Source organism: Gadus chalcogrammus, chromosome 15 (assembly GCF_026213295.1).
Source record: "Gadus chalcogrammus isolate NIFS_2021 chromosome 15, NIFS_Gcha_1.0, whole genome shotgun sequence".
NCBI lineage: Eukaryota > Metazoa > Chordata > Actinopteri > Gadiformes > Gadidae > Gadus > Gadus chalcogrammus.
The window spans coordinates 11,744,101-11,763,214 of NC_079426.1; the positions used below are offsets into that span (position 1 = coordinate 11,744,101).

The window sequence follows — 19,114 nt, forward strand, 5'->3', positions numbered from 1 at the left end:
AACATGTATCTGATGTGATCCTGGATGTGTGTGTGCGTGTGCGTGTGCGTGTGTGTGTGTGCGTGTGTGTGGATATGTGTGTTTGTGGGGGGGGAATGTGAGCATGCGTTCCCAACCGTCCTGTGTGGCGCGGTGGTGCTTTACGCCAACAGCCCCTGACCGGGGGGTCGTAAGGCCCCCCCTCACACACAGTCTGACGGTAGGTAGCACGCACGTGCTACATTCACCAGCTTGCTGTCAGCACATTACTACCAATGCTGCATTAACAGCTTCTGGACAATAGCAGGGGGGAGGAGGCACATATAAAGTCAGGGGCCAGAAGAAGACTGCCCAACAAAGAGAGAGAGAGAGATGAGAGAGATGAGAAGGCCAGAGGAAGGTCAGGTGGAGATAAATAATCATTACTTGCTTTCGGCTTTCAGCAAGACCAATTACAATTTATTGTATTTTTTAGGATATTTTACTTCTGTTGTAACTTTGTGCTTTTTACCTTTTTCTTGTCAATAAAGCCCTTTAAATGTAATTTAATTGAGACGGAGAAAGCATGTTCGAACAAACTTCGTTCCAGAATATGGAAGGAGACTTTTAAATGTTTGTGTACTTTGTTTGTGTCTAGGCAATGTCTTGTCTAATAAAGCAATTGACATTAAGTGGGAAGCTCAATGTGTGAGTAACAAGGACAAGGCTAGTTCCTATTTTGTACACTAGGCGTCAGTATTGATTTGTTTTCACCTTCAGATAATAAATACCAGTCATGTACAAAATCACGCGTGGAACGAGGTATAGTACACCAATTTAATCTTTAAATTAACAGCAAGTAAAACACCAATGTGATGGTGTAAATAATAGTACTGTTAATTAATGCAAAAACAAAACCAAGCATACAGAATAATATCATAAAAATGTTCATCTCAAACACCAAATAGCAATAAGACTTGATATTCAAAACAGGTTATCAGGCAATTGTCTATTTCTGATAGAGAAATCATATAAATTAGATAAAAGATTTATTCTTCCCAATGCATTCATGCTTTTTACAATCATACACCACGTTCTTCAAAAACTTCCATTCCTAATAGGTTGTCATCATATACAGTGTAGCACCTGCATTCACCTTTTAAAATACTTGCATCTAGCTCTGTCAATATATAGATATATACTTTATATTTTAGGAGGCAGTCTTTGCTTGAGTTAATTCAAACTCTACCTCAAATAGTCAAGAGTGCTAATGAAAAAAAGTTTACATTTGTCATTGACACATGGTGAACTTCTATCACGTAGATAGCCAATGTTAGCCAAGACAAAATGGTGGTTCTAGAAAAGTATAACTTATACCACTGATTGTTCCCCCTGAGAAGCTTATGCTACAGAATGGTTTCGCCCTTCAGATGTTATCCTGCTGTGATGCAGTGTCAAGTGTAGAGGAACAAAAACTGGCCCTCCAAATGTTAACACAAGTGAGTGAGTGGGTGGTTTTAGTGTATATGAAGGAGTCTGGATATTAACATTCATATTTGCATTGACCAAGGACAAGAGATAATGAGGTTTGCCAGGGCCTGCCCAAAAATGGCTTGAAGATTTTTTGGGGCCTCCCCCGGATAGAAAATAACATGTCAGGTTCTTATTGCCTTACACGACAACTTAAACCTTCAACAAACGATCGCACTTTAACATGTAAACCAGCCAATCAGACATTCACCTTATCGAAAGTAGCAAGCAAATAACAAACACTGTAATCTGCTTATCTATTTTAGTAAAAGCTGTTTTATAAAACAAAAATTGTTAAAATATAGTACAACATTAAAATGTCACTTTATATACACAGCAATGTACACCGTTCTGTTTAGCTCAATGGGGAGAGCTCAGCACTGCCAGGATTAGTAGTTTGATTTCCACAGGGAACTCCAATGCCAATAATTTATGCACTCACGGTAGTGTAAAAGCCCTTTGGCTACAAGCGTTTACATTATATTGTATTTTATTTCACGGCTTTGATGAATACACTATTTTGATTGGTCAATCCCGGTCTGTTATTTCTGAATGCCGGACTGCTGGTATGACTATCAGAATCAAACAGATTTTTTGTAATTAGTGTAAGCATTAAATGATTTTACATTTTGTCTCAATTAACGGGATAATCTATTATCCGGCAATCATCGCAAAAGAAACCCATTCTGGGGATTCAAGTTCCTTCCGATTTGCGTCTGGGTTCTGCATCACCCTGTCTGGGTTTATTTCAGGATAAAGACATACATTACCCCCGACTTGTTATATTAGAAAAACGTATACACCAACCTCAATCACGCTCGTCAACTCTTTCCGTAAATATAGATACATCTTATTTTCTGTTTAAATTACAACACAATAATACATCCGTCTGATGGTTTGGGTATTTTCATCATCGTCATTCAAACGGTTCAAAAGATAACAGTAAAAGCCGAACACGTCATACCAGGGGAGGCCTAAAGATGTTGGATCGTGTGGTCTGAGCTTCCAAAAGCACTTTCCGAGCCAACACCATCATGGTACTGGTAACTTCTAGAAAAACAACAACAACCTATTTTTATTCTTACGCTGAAAAGGCACCAAGATGGTGGCTCGGGACGTGCGTGACATCGACGCCTCCCACTCTACGCTGGCCTCCCTCGGGTCCTCCCGGTTCCCGGTGTGGCGGTCCGGTCGCGTCAGGGCGCGGAGCTGGAGCTGTCCAGCTCCAGAGAGCCGTTCTCCAGCGTGCCGTAGCCGCCGTTCATCTTGCGCAGCTTGAGCGTGTCCACGTGTCCGGGCGCCACCAGCGCCTGCGTCTCGAGGACCGCCTCCTTCTTGGAGAACATGCGGCTGATCTCCACGAACGTCTTGTTCTTGGTCTCGGGGATGAAGGCGTAAACGTAGGTGGCCACCGCGCAGCACACCGCCGCAAAAACCAGGTAGCAGTAGGCGCCCGCCGACATCTGGAGCGGGAGAGGGACGGGGAGGCAGACGTCAGAATGGGTGGAAGAGGACGCACAGACCGAGGTAGCTTTGTACCCAAACACAGAGTTTAATTGCTAAAGGAACAAGCACAAACCGTGACTTGTTCATTATTGATAGAGTTTATTTATAGCCATTTCCTGTTTGTAACCAAAGAATCAATTACAGTTCAAGATGCATTATGGGTAAGGGGACTCCACTTCACTGCTTAATTTTCCATACAATAAAACACTACATTCCAGAAGATGAGTCCAAACTATACTGTATGCTAAACTTTTTATTATGCTGGACATTCCCTCATATTACAGAACACTACACTGTGATATCTTGCTCAAGGATGCCTTATGGTAGCATTTGGACTTTGGGGTTTGAACCTAGAACCTTTCAGCCAACCACTTGTCCCCTAACCACTTGACTAGAACCTCCTGCGCCTTTTAATGAAGACCAAAGAAGAGATACAAGCCACCTGGTTCAGTCCAGCCGGGGAAGGCGGGTCTCAGAGCAGAACCTCCAGGACGGAGTTCAAGTTTAAAATAAGGGGGGGGGGGGGGGGGGGGGAGGGGTGTCTCTAGGCGTGGATGACCTGGAGGAAGGGGAAGACGAAGCCCACGGTGAAGTTGGAGATCCAGTTGAGGGAGCCCCCCACGATGTAGGCGGCGGGCCGGTGGGACTGCTTGAAGAGCTCGGCCGTCATGAGGAAGGGCACGCCCGCTGCAACACAATGCATGGGCACGCACGTCAGCACGCGCGTGTGTGACGCAAAAGCCATTGTGACGCAATGTAAGGTGTTGAGGATGTTGGTTCGGGCCTTTTGTTTGGAACAGGTGGAAGAGGTAGCGTGGAAAATGCATTTGTCGTGTATTATGCATGATTCCATAAAATTAGTATGATTCCATAAAATTATTATGTATTATTTTATTCTGTTAAATAATGTATGATGATTGATGTACGGGGTGGGCGGTATCAAACTGAAAGAAAAACCTTTAAAAAGTTAGTCGATGAAAAAACTTCCTTGTAAAACTTGTACTGGGAGGGGTAAAATGAAACAAAATGAAGTAGAAGGTTAAATGACTGCTCTGGAGAGTCGTTTCAAAACCCCACTAAAAAGAAAAAGTCCACCCCTGCCAATGAGACAATAAATTCGGTAATTTAAACGCAATTTTGAGTTTTGGCCCGACAATTATGGGGCCGGCATCTGTAATGAATAATTCACATTCAGTTTCATTACTCATGTTCCTAAACCGCATTACCCTATACCTCCGACCAATCGAGCAGGATCCAGGCTAATGAGGGGCGGGCTCTTGAGACAGAATCCACCAATAAAACATGAAGCAAAACTGAGGCAGTCGTCAAAGCCATAAATCATAAAATCCGACTAAAATGTGATTTGTCTCTCTCACGCAGGATGAATGACCAAATCATGAGAATTCTTCACAAACATAATTATTCTATGTAAAACACCAATTATTTTGTATTTCTATTCTATTTTCAAATTATGTTATTACTATAACTCTGACCATCTAATCAATAACTTTGAAAGTAGACAAATACATATTTATTTCTGTGCCGTAAAAAGGTAACTAAATATTGATAATGTAATCGTGTTATATTAAATAAAGATGAACTCCGTGGGTATCAAAGCTGAGAAAAGGGTAGTAATGCTTTATGATGTTTAGCCTCTAGGAGGCGCCATCAGGTCACAAAAAAATGAATCTGGTTTGAACTAAGGCCATCTCATGTGTACTGGAATTTCATCAGGTTCAGGCTCACATCACTGTTACTAATGGAACTAAAGAGAAAATACGTAACACAATAGTAAAGCATTTCAGAGTGGGATATAATATGGGAATAAACAGGGCATCAATTCCCTTTGGTTAAATGCAATATGTTGCACTGATTGTGTTTCTGATGCAGACACAGATGTATACTGTACCAAATGTTATCTTACTGCATCAAACATACTACACACTTCACTACTGTACTGCACCAATGTTATTGTTGCATAAAATGCAACACTTCACTCAACTATTTTACACTATATTTTACCGTATCAATTACACTAATATTATGGGATAATAATAACTATACTTATTTAACCGTAATGTGTAATAAAGTACTACACTTCACTCCACTCAACTATAGTTTACTGTGCACTTTGCATATTCTATACAATCAAACTACATTACAGTAGATTAGTCCACACTAAATTATGTACTATACTGGTTACTGGACACTATGATAGATGATCATGTATTGCATGATTCATGCGTTGGGGAGACGGGGTAACCTACCTGGGCCGATGCAGAAGCCAGCGATGATCCCCACCACACAGGTGACGCTGATGTAGCGCATGAAGGGCAGGCTGACCTGCAGGGGGCGCCAGAGAGTCAGATACCAACACCTCAGAGAGAGAGAGGGGGCTACAACCCTGATAATTATGTAGCATGATGGCTCACATGTAGAGATCGCACACACACACAAATATACACAATTTAGCACACACACAGACACAGGCACACATGTACAGGCACAAATGCATTGGTGGACACACAAATAAACAGGCACACACACACAGACTCACATGTACTGAAAGACACACACAAATGCACATGGGCCCAAACACACACAAACACACCTGCAGTATGAGTGAGAGTGTGATCCCAGCGCAGCAGACGCCCATGATGGTGAAACCCCCGATGACGAGGGGCCGTCTGCCCAGCTTCTCTATGGTGAAGCACTGCAGAGAGAACACACACACACACTCTGTGAGACACACCACGCTCACTGTGCAACACAGGTGCACACACTGCTCCATGGTGCAGCACAGGAACCCACTGGTACACAGCGGCTCCTTAAGACTTTTATTGTAATTAGAACCAGAACTAAATAACCTAAATAGCAGGTCACTGAACGCGTTAACCCATGGCATTAATTAAACCAAACATACACAGAGAGTTCAGAATGTAGTTATTCGCTGGAAAAGAACACATCATTTGGATTTCATCTACACAATTCACGGACCAACTTCCAACTCAATAATAATATAGGGGGTAACTGGGTACAGTCACTCAGGATCCACTCACCCCAATCAGTCCCCCTATGATCTCTATGGCCCCCGTGCCCACTGTGGTGTACTGGATCTCCCCGGCCGGGATCCCCGCGTTCTCAAAGATGTCGTTGGTGTAGAACCAGATCTGGAGAGGAAACGACAACACTTATCAACTAAACGTGAGCAAACAAGGATCCCGGCTATCATACAGTCTGAAGTATCATCGTCGTTAGCATCACCGTCATCAGACTAGCTGGTGGTCAACCGTGATGCAGTGCTTTAAGTTTGAAGGGTAAAACATTTGTTAACATGGGCATTGACGTGACACTGATTACAACCCACAACTTAACAAATTACCTTTTAAGGGCTTCATCCAACCCATCACACCAAAATCCCAACTTTATCTCGATGAAGATAGGATTAAGGTGGCTCAATCGCGCTTGGACATATCTTCACCTACTTAAGGTTGATACATTTTATCCGAATTGGGTCAACATTCACATTTCATTGTAATCCTATCCTAGTCTTCTATTTGATCCTTTATAGCATCCTACTCTCATCTCAAACCTCCCAAGTCTTAATCACATCTGCCGTAAGCTTATCTCCATCCCACGTGTATCGTCTTCATCTTCCGTATGTTAGCTTCGACCGCCTGACTTTGTGGCCGTTTGTGTGCGATGGCAAACGTTCAAGAGCCGCGATTTGGGGAAACAAGGAGAGAGACAGCAGAATGTGTGTCTTGAGGTATGTGTGTATGTGTAATGGTGTGTTGAGGTGTGTGTCTGTGTAAATGTGTGTGTGTGTGTGTGTGTGTGTGTGTGTGTGTGTGTGTGTGTGTGTGTGTGTGTGTGCGCGTGCCGCGGGCGCAGGTGGTGCTTGTTGGCACAGGTGGTGGAGAACGGCGGCCGACAGACTGAGGACATCCGCTCCATCTCAATTCTATTCAATTGGAGGCTCCGGGGGAAGGTAAGTGCACCAGGCAGCAGGTAATAAACACACTGCACAGACGGCCTGCACCCCAGCTAGATGGTACACAAACACGCACACACACACACACAAACACACAAACACAAGGAACGCACGAGCCAGTGTGAACATTAAGGAACACACAGACAGAGGTACGGCCTCGTGCAAGTTAAGTCTCAAACACGGACACAAATGCTTACACAAACGTGATGCGCACAAACGAGCGACAAACACACAAAAGATGTAGAGCAACAAAATGAGACACAGGACGCACATTAGACAAACACACACACGCACGCACAAAACACAGGCATGGCAGTTTATATGTTGAGGTACACCCACATAAACACACAAATACTCACACACACACACACACACACACACACACACACACACACACACACACACACACACACACACACACACACACACACACACACACACACACACACACACACACACACACACACACACACACACACACACAAGACACACATGAGAGAGACAGACAGACACACACACACACACACACCACCTGGAGCTGAGCCAAGGGTTGCCAACTGTTACATTCACTTGAGGGAAAGCATCTGCTCAGCATCTTCACACCGCCAACACCATCCCCACCATCATCATCACTATAACCGCACACAGTCCCCAGTTATCCTACCCTTCCTCGTCACTTCCTGGTGCTTTAGAACCTGTATCCTCATCATCATCATCATCATCATCATCTCCGCCACGGTCATGACCATGACGACCTTCATTTTCATCATCACTAACCACCCCAAGGTCACCGTCATCCTGACCTCCCTCATCTCCATCCACAACTCCCTGGTGCCGTAGAACCTGTACCCTGGCCATCGTCGTGGCCAAGACGGATACCGTGACGACCTTCATCATCATCATCATAACGGTAAACCGTCGCTACCGCAGCGACCTTCGTCGTTCACCTTCCTCTTCACCTTCATCAGTTGGACTGAGAAGAAGAGCACGAAAAGGCAAACCGAGGCTCAGCATCAGCACCACAGCTCATCTATCTCATCCTCGTCCTCACCACTGATCTCCTCACCGCCATCGTCTATATCCCCTTAATCGAGGACGTGCACAAAGCCCTCGCTGACCGTCTCTCCCCGACACCAGCACCGCCCTCAGCCGATAACCCTATCATAGAACACATTATCAGAGCTCCGCACCTTTCCTCCCCGTATAAATAAGCGGCCCCGCTGCGGTTTAGCTAGCAGCAGCAGCTGTAATTAGCAGCTAAAAATACAAGCAGGACAGGCGGCCGCTAATGAGTTCAGCTCCGACGCGCCTGAGCACGCTCTTTCTGGCCCCGGCCGCCCCGGTAATCATTTGAATAATTAATGAACCCCCAGGGCGCCGTGAGTGAGGGCGGGGTGGCGGTGATGGGGGCGGGGCGGAGAGGGGAACGAGGCGGGGGGATTGGGCGGTTAATGGTATCAGCGCAAAATTGATGACGGCAGCGTTTTCTGAGAGGAGGGTTTTAGTGCGCGGTGGGGGCCGGGCGAGGATTATGAAACTATGAGGGGCCGTTTAGGGCCCTGCCCCCCCCCCCCCCCCCCCCCTCGTTTTGGAGGTCTTATGTCTAATAGGCTCGGGATATCAGAAAGGGGGAGGGAAGGGGGGGCAAGGAGGGAGGGTGGGCTGTTTGAGGTAGACTCCGTGGTCAAAGTAAAGGCTTAGTTATGGTTCAAAGTCGACGCAGTGCAAGGGGGTTTACGGAGCCATTACGTCCTTTCGGACCATCCTTGTGTCCGCCATAAGGGCCTGATGTGCGCCTCCCAAAAATGTTAACCTTGCATTGAGGCCGCAGAATGGGCTGTGATTGGTCCGCTCACTAAAAACCCCAACGCAGAACCAAAACAGGTTCACCAATGCGCCGAAGCGTCTGCGTGGTCATTGCGTCGACGTGGAACCATAACTGAGCCTTAAGCCATAATCTTTTTCTATATATTTTTGGTTTTGTGGACACTCAAGGCAGGTGTGTTCCAACACTGAAAACAGCTTTTTGAAAAGAAAGGACGACAATGCATTAGCCTCACCGCCAAGCATTAGCACATCTTTGGTAAAACCTACCAACAGACATGACCACATGCCAGATGCCTTATCCTTAAGGCTAGTTTTACAAAACAATCATTAGCTTGCCATTTGATTTACCATATGAAAATGTCACCTGGAAGAGAAACATTTTCTGTTGAATGTAAAACCACATGACCACGGGCCAACGTGATGCAAATACTGAAAAGGTTTTGATACACAATTGTGTTTTTTCACACTCCCAGTTGTAAGTCGTTAGTCAGAAAGGCATCTTAATTAATGAATGACAGTTTTCCAGCAGGATAACAATTTACATTAAGATAAAAAATACAACACTGAATAAATAGCTAAAACAAATAGTAGAGAAATGTTGGAAATGTTTGTTTGGCTCTGCATGCGTTCCCATTTGGCACACCATAGACAACTCACCGCATCGATGCCGGACAGCTGCATCCCGATGTTGATGACCACGACGCTGAGCACCTGCCATCGCACGCTCTTGTCTAGCAACAGTTGCCACACCGACAGAGTGTCCGAGGAGGACAGCGAGCGCTGCTCCTCCTGCATCTCCTCTATCTCCTCCTGGATGTTACACTTGGATCTGTACCACTTCAGAGCTGCAGAGAGGGAGAGATGTACAGAGGGAGGTACAGAACCTCCATTTCAAATGGCAAGACTCTGCCTTGTGGGTTTTTTAATTGGACATTTCCATGGTACTGTTAGTAACTAACAACTGATTTGTGGTTTCAAGATTGCCAATTTCCCCTTCAGTCACTCATTCTGTTGGTCCAATATAACTATGGGTTAGTCCCCTCTATAACTTCCACAGTCTCCTCCTTCAAAGTTATGCACTTGCACCATATGATCCAACATATTATGATACATGCTAGTCAGGCATGTAACTAGAAGACCACCCATTACATCAGTGGCTCCCAACCATTTTTGGCCCCCCCCCCCCCCCCCCCCCGAGTGAAGTAGTTAGGAGTTTGCTTGCATGCAAGGGTATTTTACCTTAAAAATAGTTGGCATCAAAAGATTTAATGTCAAATATCTCCTGCAACCACATCAGGCCCCCCCCAAAAACACTGCATCACAGTAGCTACAACCTAACAAAAGCTCACCAACCTGTGATGGTAGCGTGGACATTGTGCTTCTCAATCAGGAGGTAGCGGGGACTCTCCGGGAACCATGGCAACAGCATCAGCTGGATGAAGGTGGGCACGGCGACCAGGGAGAGGAGGAGGGGCCAGTGTTCCTCCTGCGACCATGGCAACAAAGGACATCATTAGTTGAGAAAATAAATAAATAAAGTAACACACATTTTCTCATCCGTTCCACTGTGGAATTGTGGGTCGTATTGCTTAATGGGCAGGACACGAGAGAGAGAGTCCTGCGATCTGGTCCTATTAAAGAGTAATGGAAGGAAAGCCATCCTTTAGGAACAGCAGGACCGCTGGAAGAGCACCGCTCCAACTGGTACCTGTTTCTGATTGGCTGAGAGTGGTGCCAGGGGGGCAGATTTGACTTCATGGACTCATAAAGTAATACGCTTTGGTGAGATTTTTGAAATGCCTCCTTATTTGTGTTTTGGGAAAACCTGTTTTCCCATATAAAAATAGTCTAGTAAACATCCAAAAGAGATGAAGATTGCTGTATACTTTGTTTTCTACTCCAAAATGAACCCCCCAGCGTATCCCGTGGCCATTTGAATTTGCAGTTCAAATTACATTACAAAATTTCTTTAAACTCTTGCACAAAATCTCGTAACTAACAAAATAATTCTGACCAAATTATTTTTGGCTCATGCGATTGCGTTCAATTAATAACTAATAATACTAATATAATCAGATGCAATCAATGGATAGAAGGGTAAAATTCCTGTCCATATATTGTCCTTTATTTATCAATATTTTCTTCTTTCCCTATTTTTTCTTTCTATAATATATTACAGTTACATTATAGTATATATTATAATCTCCAGTACTTTCAGGTGTGATATTCCCTAAATTCATGTCTGGGATTAAACAAAATAATATTTGATGAACCTTAATATATCTGTTAATATTTCCGTTAATAAATAATATTTTTGTTAATGAAAGGACTACCTTTCCCAGCAGCTCGTGCAGGCCCAGAAGCTGCGCCGAGAAGACCCCCACACAGATGAAGATGCTGGGGACCAAACCCAGGAACCCCCTGAGGTTCTTGGGAGCGATCTCCCCCAGGTACATGGGCACCACGCTCAGAGAGATACCTGCAAATGATCAGTCCGAGAGCGGGATTCAACCATGGTTCAATGGAGAACCAGAGTGTACATACTGTCTATGAAATCACCAATTGAATGTCATGGTACACGTTTGCGTTGAATGATGCGTGTTATATTTGTTGCGTTGCGTTGATTGAACGATTGCTTCTGTACATTGTGGTACATATTCTGTTCAGTGTTTTTGCACGTTTGGAGTGTGTGTGTCTATGTGTCTGTTCTATGTTTGTCTGTATCAATAATAGTGTGTGTGTGTGTGTGTGTGTGTGTGTGTGTGTGTGTGTGTGTGTGTGTGTGTGTGTGTGTGTGTGTGTGTGTGTGTGTGTGTGTGTGTGTGTGTGTGTGTGTGTGTGTGTGTGTGTGTCTACCAGAGTGGATGCCGGTGATGAATCGACCGACGATGACCATCTCAGGGGAGCCGCAGACCTTACTGAAGCCCATGAGCACACTGGCCACGAACACCAGCACGCTGGTGTTCACCACCGTGCCTTTCCTAACACACACACACACACACACACACACACACACACACACACACACACACACACACACACACACACACACACACACACACACACACACACACACACACACACACACACACACACACACACACACACACACACACACACACACACACACACACAATACAAAACACAAAGAAACACATATATTTGAATTCTTTGAACTTCTTCCGACGGTATTTATCAGAGGTCCGTGAAAGACAAAAGCATCCCTTCGGCTATATACACACGCTGCCCGTGTACCCACACAGGCCCCGATTAGCAATAAAACGCCAACACAAGCGCCGTGATTGGCCGTTAAACCTCCAAACCATCCCACCAAGAAACCCATCTTCCTTTGGAATGGGATAGTAAATTTCTTGCTTTTCATTTGCATGTAAAAAAGTCCAGTAAAAACTAAAACAACAAACATAAAGGGAACCTTCCGGATCATCAAGTGTGCGTGGCCAGGGTGCTAGACTTTAGCGGTGAGGTACTGATTACACAGTCTGAAGGGCAGAGGTAGTGAAACTAGGAGACAAAGGTCAAAGGGGCCCAGACGAGTGTCCTCTGAAGGATGCAGGCCACAAGGGGACGACAGAGCAAGGTTACCACTCAGGTCTGGGACATGACCTAGGGCCCGACCTAGGGGTGTGTGTATGTGTATGTGTATGTGTGTGTGTGTGTGTGTGTGTGTGTGTGTGTGTGTGTGTGTGTGCATGTTTGGGTGTGTGCATGTGTGCTTGCGTGCATGTGTGCGTCTGTCTGTCTTCCCTATACCTCTTGCGTAAAACACTACCGTTGTATAACGTGTAATTTGTAACGGCATACTTTAAAAAACATGCAGTGTGATTCTTTGGGAATGTTGTTTTGGGGTTTTTTTTGGGCACTGGTTTGGTTGGTAGTGCCAACAGCTGCCCCAGATGTGACTGAGTGTACGCTGGGTTGGCCGTGCCAAATGGCTGTGGTCCCACCACCTCAAATGGGTCAAGCGGTCTAGTGGGCATTGGGTAGGGGTGACGGGCTAGAGGACGGCCAATGACCAATCACTACAAGAAGGACGGCATAGACCAGCACAGAGGAAATAACACAGAACAGGGTTGGTAAACAGTAGAAAACAGGATTAGTAACCGGTAAACCAGTGGTTACCTCTTTCTATACGTTACCTTATTCAGCATCTCAATCAAACTCGGTACGTAAAAAAACTAAAAACGCTGTTGAATCACGCGGGGAAGGAGGGAGAATTGCCACTGAGGGACCAATGAGGGACGACAGAGTCATATGTTCGAGGCGTCAGTGGGACTTAGAGGTTTTTATAGATATAGATAAAGCGATAGAGGGACATAGAGACAGTGCTCTCTCACCTGCCGAAGCGTGTGACCAACACGCCCACCATCAGCGAGCCCACCAGGCCCCCGATGGCGAAGATGGAGACGGTGAGGGAGTACATGAGGGTCAGAGACTCCTCGTCCATTATCGTGCCATTACGGCTCACCACCGAGCGGTTGTAGAAGTTCTTGATGTACTGCAGCCCGGGGAAACATGAATATATATTAGTATTCATTGTTACTTGCTTATTACGTCATTAAGCAGACGTTTGTTTTCAAAACAAATTCACACCCGTGTCATTAAGGAGCAGGCAGGATTAAGGGGTTCTCGCACATTGGGGATCGAACCTGCAACCGTCCAGCTGGGAACCGAACCCTCAAGCCCCCACCTTTGAATTATTGTATTTATTTATCTCCCCATGAATACAACAGATTATACTGGACATAATATTAGAAGATGCAACAAACACACACACACACGTCTGGTTCTCAATTAAACAAAGGAGAAACATAATGTAGACTCTGGGTTTTGATATCTGGCATGTCAGCTTTTTTTTTTATAGCGCGAGTTAAAGTAAGTAGGGTAGACTGGTTCTTCAATGGTGGCTCTTTAACCGGGGGTAACCAGTTCAGTGAGGTTGGCATATTGTACATACAGTATATACTTTTCCCCGTTGTATCAATTCTTCATTGCAGATATCTAATGGAAGATCTCTTCTAGACTATTGTTGAGGAAGTCTATGCCTATAGGAATTAAATAAATCCTTCCCTAGAATGACTCAGGGAATACAGTTCCCAGAACTCGTATTAAGTACAGGGAAACCATCGATCCTCCATCACCAAGCCAATAAGAGGGCATGCCTTATCAATCAGACAAAAGGGGGGAATGAGGGCAATGCATCTTGTGGCCGATCACCTGGGATTCACAAGACTGATATTCTCTCTCACCGTCTCCCTCTCTTTCATTCTTGCCCGACTTCCCTCTCTACCTCTCTCTCCCCCTATCTGCCTTCTGCTCTCATGTGGTGTCTCAGTCTTATCCAATTCCCCAGGACCTATCTTACTTAATTTTATTTTGGGTTGAAGACTCGTAATCTATTCATCACAAGAGGGCACGAGTTTCAGTTGATTCAGAAAAAAGGAGCACGAGTGTTCGTCAGTTTGGATCTAAAGTGTTACCTAAAGTTGTTGGTGTTTGGCAAACACTATTAATAAATGCTGTGAATTCAGTACCTGGTATGCACTTTATTTGATTAACAATGATAACTGAATGAATAACAACAGTTAGCAGTTCATAACTTATCTTGGACGTTAGATTAACTAATTAATACAGTAATACCTTATTTTCCACCCAGTACAAGAGGTTTGAAAAGTCAAACTAACTATGGAGGCAGAAACCAAAATGTCAACCAGATATCGTTTAGGTTACATATACCATATATAGTGTTTTCTTTTGGTGGTTTGGAAATTCTAGCACACCAATATAAGCTTGTACACCAATAAATGTTTTACTCTAATTAGAAATAAACTTTGCTTAACGGTTTAACAACTGAAGCTATATTATTTTGATAATATTTTTGCCAAACTCTCAGTCTAACTTTTATCGTCTTCGTGTAGCATGAGTTGGGCTGTTAGCGCTAGCAGATGTAGGCCTCACTGTAAGCTCAGTCCGGCTGGGCCGGGGCGCATTCCTTCCAATAAAGACAAATACCCAAAGTAATTCAGCCGGAATTCCTCACGACAAGCACTCCTCCGACCTCTCCACACATTCTCCTCTCCTCCTTTTCCATATTTCTCCATCATTCTCTCTCTCTTTCTTTACTACTCTTTAGCTCTCTCTCTCTCTACCATAATCAACGATGAAATATAAAGACTGACCTACTGATATTTTTGTGAAGCTGTGTCACAAACGTCACTGTGCCATATAAGGTCTTCGATCAGATCCTAATGTAGTCATTGCATAGGGGCTTGATATACATTTGATTAATGCATCATTATATTTTAATTGATTGGCCCAGAGCATCCACAGCCAACAACTCCTTTATTGAGCAACTCAGTGGTCTCATTACATTAGTGCTCCTTTCCTCCTGCACATCTCCTCAATAGTATGGTGAACAAGCGATAGGGGAATGTAGGAAGCATTTTCGGAATCCTTGGAAAGCAGGGGAAATCATAAAAGACTCCAGCGACTGAAGCTAACTTTTATTTTCCCTTTTGTCGTTCGGAGAAGCTCCTGTTGCAATATTTCTACTGAGAGAACTTAGTCATTTGAAGACACCAAGCCTCCAACATCCAGAATGCAAGACCTTGACTTTGTGGCTCACAAAATAAAAGTTTGTTGTGAATGTGTTTTTTTTTTGCATGCTGTCAATGTGTGGTGTCTTAGCATTGGTTAATGGTTGAATAATTGTATGTATGAACAGATGTATTCATGAGTATACTCAAATATAATCATACTGCACTGGTACAAACTGTTAATTTAAAGGTATAAACTGCAGTTTATGCCTGCAGTTTATTTCTGCAGGTATAGTGTGCCTCTACTGCATGGTACTCTCCCCAAACTGACCTCCCTGCCGTTCCCTCTGTAGAGAGTTAACTACTTGACAACTCAATTTTGAATGTTGCTCTATCACTTACTCTTAACCTTGTTTTAATCGTTCTCAGGAAGCATTCTAATACTATTAGTTGGAGAAATAAGACCGGATGGCGATCGCTCAAACACTGATCTGGAAACAAATCCCGGTCTGGATTAATGTGTCTGACATACATCTTACAGCCATGTCATCAGGGAGTCAAAGTTCTGTTAAAGAGTATTCCTTATGTTTCCTACCCTTTATCAATTCAAACATATCTAAGAGTGTGTTGGAATGGACTTTGTTTCCTCTGATCTGAACTTTTAGGCAGTACAATAATTGAAATAACTAACAAACTTGTGTGTACTCTTTAGTAGTAACACCAACTTTCATTGTACCCTTTGATTGTTTCTCAGCCTCACTTCTTAAAATTGTCTGAGCGCGGCGAGCGTGTGTGTGTTTCTGATCCTGTGTGTGTTTCTGATCCTGTGTGTGTGTCTGTATGTCCAAGCGACTGTGTGTGTCTGAGAGCTTGTGTGTGTCTGAGCACGTGTGTGTGTGTGTGTGTGTGTGTGTGTGTGTGTGTGTGTGTGTGTGTGTGTGTGTGTGTGTGTGTGTGTGTGTGTGTGTGTGTGTGTGTGTGTGTGTGTGTGTGTGTGTGTGTCTTACCGCTGCAGGAGAGTTGACCACAGCCAGGTTGTAGCCATAGAGCATGGAGCTCCCAAAGGAGGTGATGAATGCTACAGCCAACAGGGACCTGGTCAGGTACTACAGAGAGAGACAGACAGAGAGAGACAGACAGCATAGAGAGAGAGACGGACAGCATAGAGAGAGGGACAGACCGAGAGGGAGACACACGGCATAGAGAGAGGGACAGACGGAGACAGACAGAGAGACGTCATAGAGACAGGGACAGACAGAGAGAGAGAGACAGACAGACAGACAGCATAGAGAGAGGGACAGACGGAGACAGACAGAGAGCGAGACACACAGCATAGAGAGAGGGACAGATGGAGACAGACAGAGAGAGGGAGACACACAGCATAGAGACAGGGACAGACAGAGAAAGAGAGAGACAGACAGCATAGAGACAGGGACAGACAGAGAGAGAGACACACAGCATAGAGAGAGGGACAGACGGAGACAGACAGAGAGAGAGACACACAGCATAGAGAGAGGGACAGATGGAGACAGAAATAGATATATTGAGAGGTAGGCAAAGAAATATACACAGACAGAGACAGATACAGAGAGAGAGACAGACAGACAGGTAAATATAAAACACAACCGAGAGAGAGATACTTAGGAGATGCAGTTAGTACATAGATGACAACAGTGATGATGAGGATGAGGACGAGGATGATGATGATGATGATGATGATGATGATGATGAAGATGATGATGATGCAGATGACGACAACGTGCAACAATAATCAAGACCGATTCACGAAGGCCTACCATTTTATATAACATACAGGTCAAAGTCAGGCAATAGATTTAGATTATAATTGTATCACTAATATTGTTTTCAAACTTTGAACCTTCCACCTTGAGCCCTGAAACGTATTTCTATGCAGCCAGTCGTGCTTTAAGTATTTAAGCCGTGCCTTATCAGGTGAGATACTGATGGTACCTCTTGCTCTCTGATGGTTCTGAGTTGCTACTAAACCTGTTGTGTATTTATTTTCTCTCTCTCACACACACACACACACACACACACACACACACACACACACACACAGTATGGATTGGATGTGTAAGTGTACACGAATTACATCTTCCATCATATTTCACCCCTCACAAAGACACCTAAACCGAGACTCCTTTCAAGGTAGAGGCAGAGGAGTGATACGAAATTGAATTTGGGAACCTTAATAAGCCAGATGCAGTCACTTAGGTAGCCTACTTACGCACGTAGTAAGACGCAGTGTGCACCCTATAGAGAAGACACTTACTCTTTATAGGAACCAGTGATCTAGTAAATGAACGCTTTCTCCCTCAGTGAAATTCAAAGTTTATGAGGGTTTCTAGGTCATAAGTTATCGTGGAGGTGGTAAACAGGTCTGCATATTTTTATATTGAGTGATAGGCATATGACAGGCATTTTATATTATATTGTGATCTATTCTTTAATATAAAAAAAGAAAACTCGTGCATGCCCGTTATGTGAGAGAACTTCCATTCTTCGGTGTCCTGGCATAACTTCACGCATATTATCGTCATGTGTCATAGCAACTAAAAAGTGTGCAGCCTGGTAAATAAATAAATAAAATACAATCTAAAACGTTCATGCAATCGAGTGGAAAGCATTGACTTACCGATGATATTTTCCCGGGTGACGTTAATAATACTTCTTCAGCCATTTGTTAAAACGTGATTGGGTTCCACGCTGGTCGTGAGTAAATAGTCACCAGTCAAGAGACCCCAGTCAGTAGGTTCTTCTTTAGTGACCAAGTATCACAGACGGACCCATCTCCTGGCAGGCGGGGCCATCATTTACAATAGCGCCGTCAAACGAGTCCAACTCCAATGCCAACAGGTTACAGTAGTTTGTAGTTGGATTATCTTTGGCCTCTTTTCCCCCCCGAGCAGAGCTCCTTCCAGCCCGCTAACAAGCGCAGACAGTGTCATCACATGACTGGGAGTAACGTGATGACCAGGGAAAGCATGCTGAAATCAATTTGCTAAGTGAATTTGTACAAATACCAAAGAAAGGCTGCTAGTGGGACAGGAGGGGACGGAAGGGAGTATGCGAGCACGCAGGACACCGGAGAAAAACTGTGGGCTACATTTTAAGACTTTGATATTGGACCGGTATTTGATTTGTAATTTTCTCAGAAGATGCTAAATATATACATTTCAGTTAAATGTATGTATTTAAACATATCAGGTGATGAGTATCGAGCTAAAAAGTAAATGGATAAACATTAATTCATTGCAGCATTTAATTAGCTGTAGACAGTTTTTTTGCTTTAGGATATGACAAAATCTTTTTGAACCTATTTTAACTTAGTTCACCATTCTTGGGTGTTACAGACATTTTCCATTCTTAAATACAAGGGCTACAAATTGTGGGACAGGGACAAAATAAGTTAATTCATTCAGTTAATGCAAATTCATGTTCTCAGAATACATCTATACGTCTAGGACATGTCTACCTTACTGTAAACCAATCGAGTTACTCTATTTTGAAGGAGAAACATAAATACACAGACACAAGAGAACCCAAATAAAAAGACAAGTGAGGTTATACTAACAAAATACACAGATAAAGAACTCATCTCTTATCACCTACTGTAACACATAATAAAGACAAGCAAGGTTATACTAACAGAAACAAATAAAGAACTTATCTCTTTGCAGCCAGCTACTGTAACACATAATAAAGAAAACACAGAATACAATAT

General features: G+C 43.9%; 1 protein-coding gene across 1 annotated transcript; it reads right to left on the minus strand.

The window, feature by feature from the left end:
* Nucleotides 1-788: 788 nt before the first annotated feature.
* slc2a15a (solute carrier family 2 member 15a) lies at nucleotides 789-18,376 on the minus strand. The gene is made up of 12 exons (XM_056610109.1): nucleotides 18,026-18,376; nucleotides 16,377-16,475; nucleotides 13,171-13,331; nucleotides 11,672-11,796; nucleotides 11,149-11,294; nucleotides 10,169-10,301; nucleotides 9,473-9,660; nucleotides 6,054-6,164; nucleotides 5,606-5,707; nucleotides 5,262-5,337; nucleotides 3,554-3,681; nucleotides 789-2,951 (listed from the first exon to the last, which is right to left on the minus strand). Exons 1-12 carry the CDS (start codon nucleotides 18,068-18,070, stop codon nucleotides 2,685-2,687), a joined length of 1,581 nt encoding a protein of 526 aa, XP_056466084.1. The 5' UTR covers nucleotides 18,071-18,376; the 3' UTR covers nucleotides 789-2,684.
* Between the last annotated feature and the right edge of the window lie 738 nt (nucleotides 18,377-19,114).

Excerpts from the sequence above, each read along its gene's own strand:
- slc2a15a (XM_056610109.1), bottom strand. The coding sequence starts at position 18,070 with ATGGCTGAAGAAGTATTATTAACGTCACCCGGGAAAATATCATCG. Across the intron at positions 13,332-16,376 it reads TGGTCAACTCTCCTGCAGCG|TACATCAAGAACTTCTACAA; the intron begins GTAAGACACACA and ends CCCGGGCTGCAG. Across the intron at positions 10,302-11,148 it reads TGCACGAGCTGCTGGGAAAG|GAGGAACACTGGCCCCTCCT; the intron begins GTAGTCCTTTCA and ends CCATGGTCGCAG.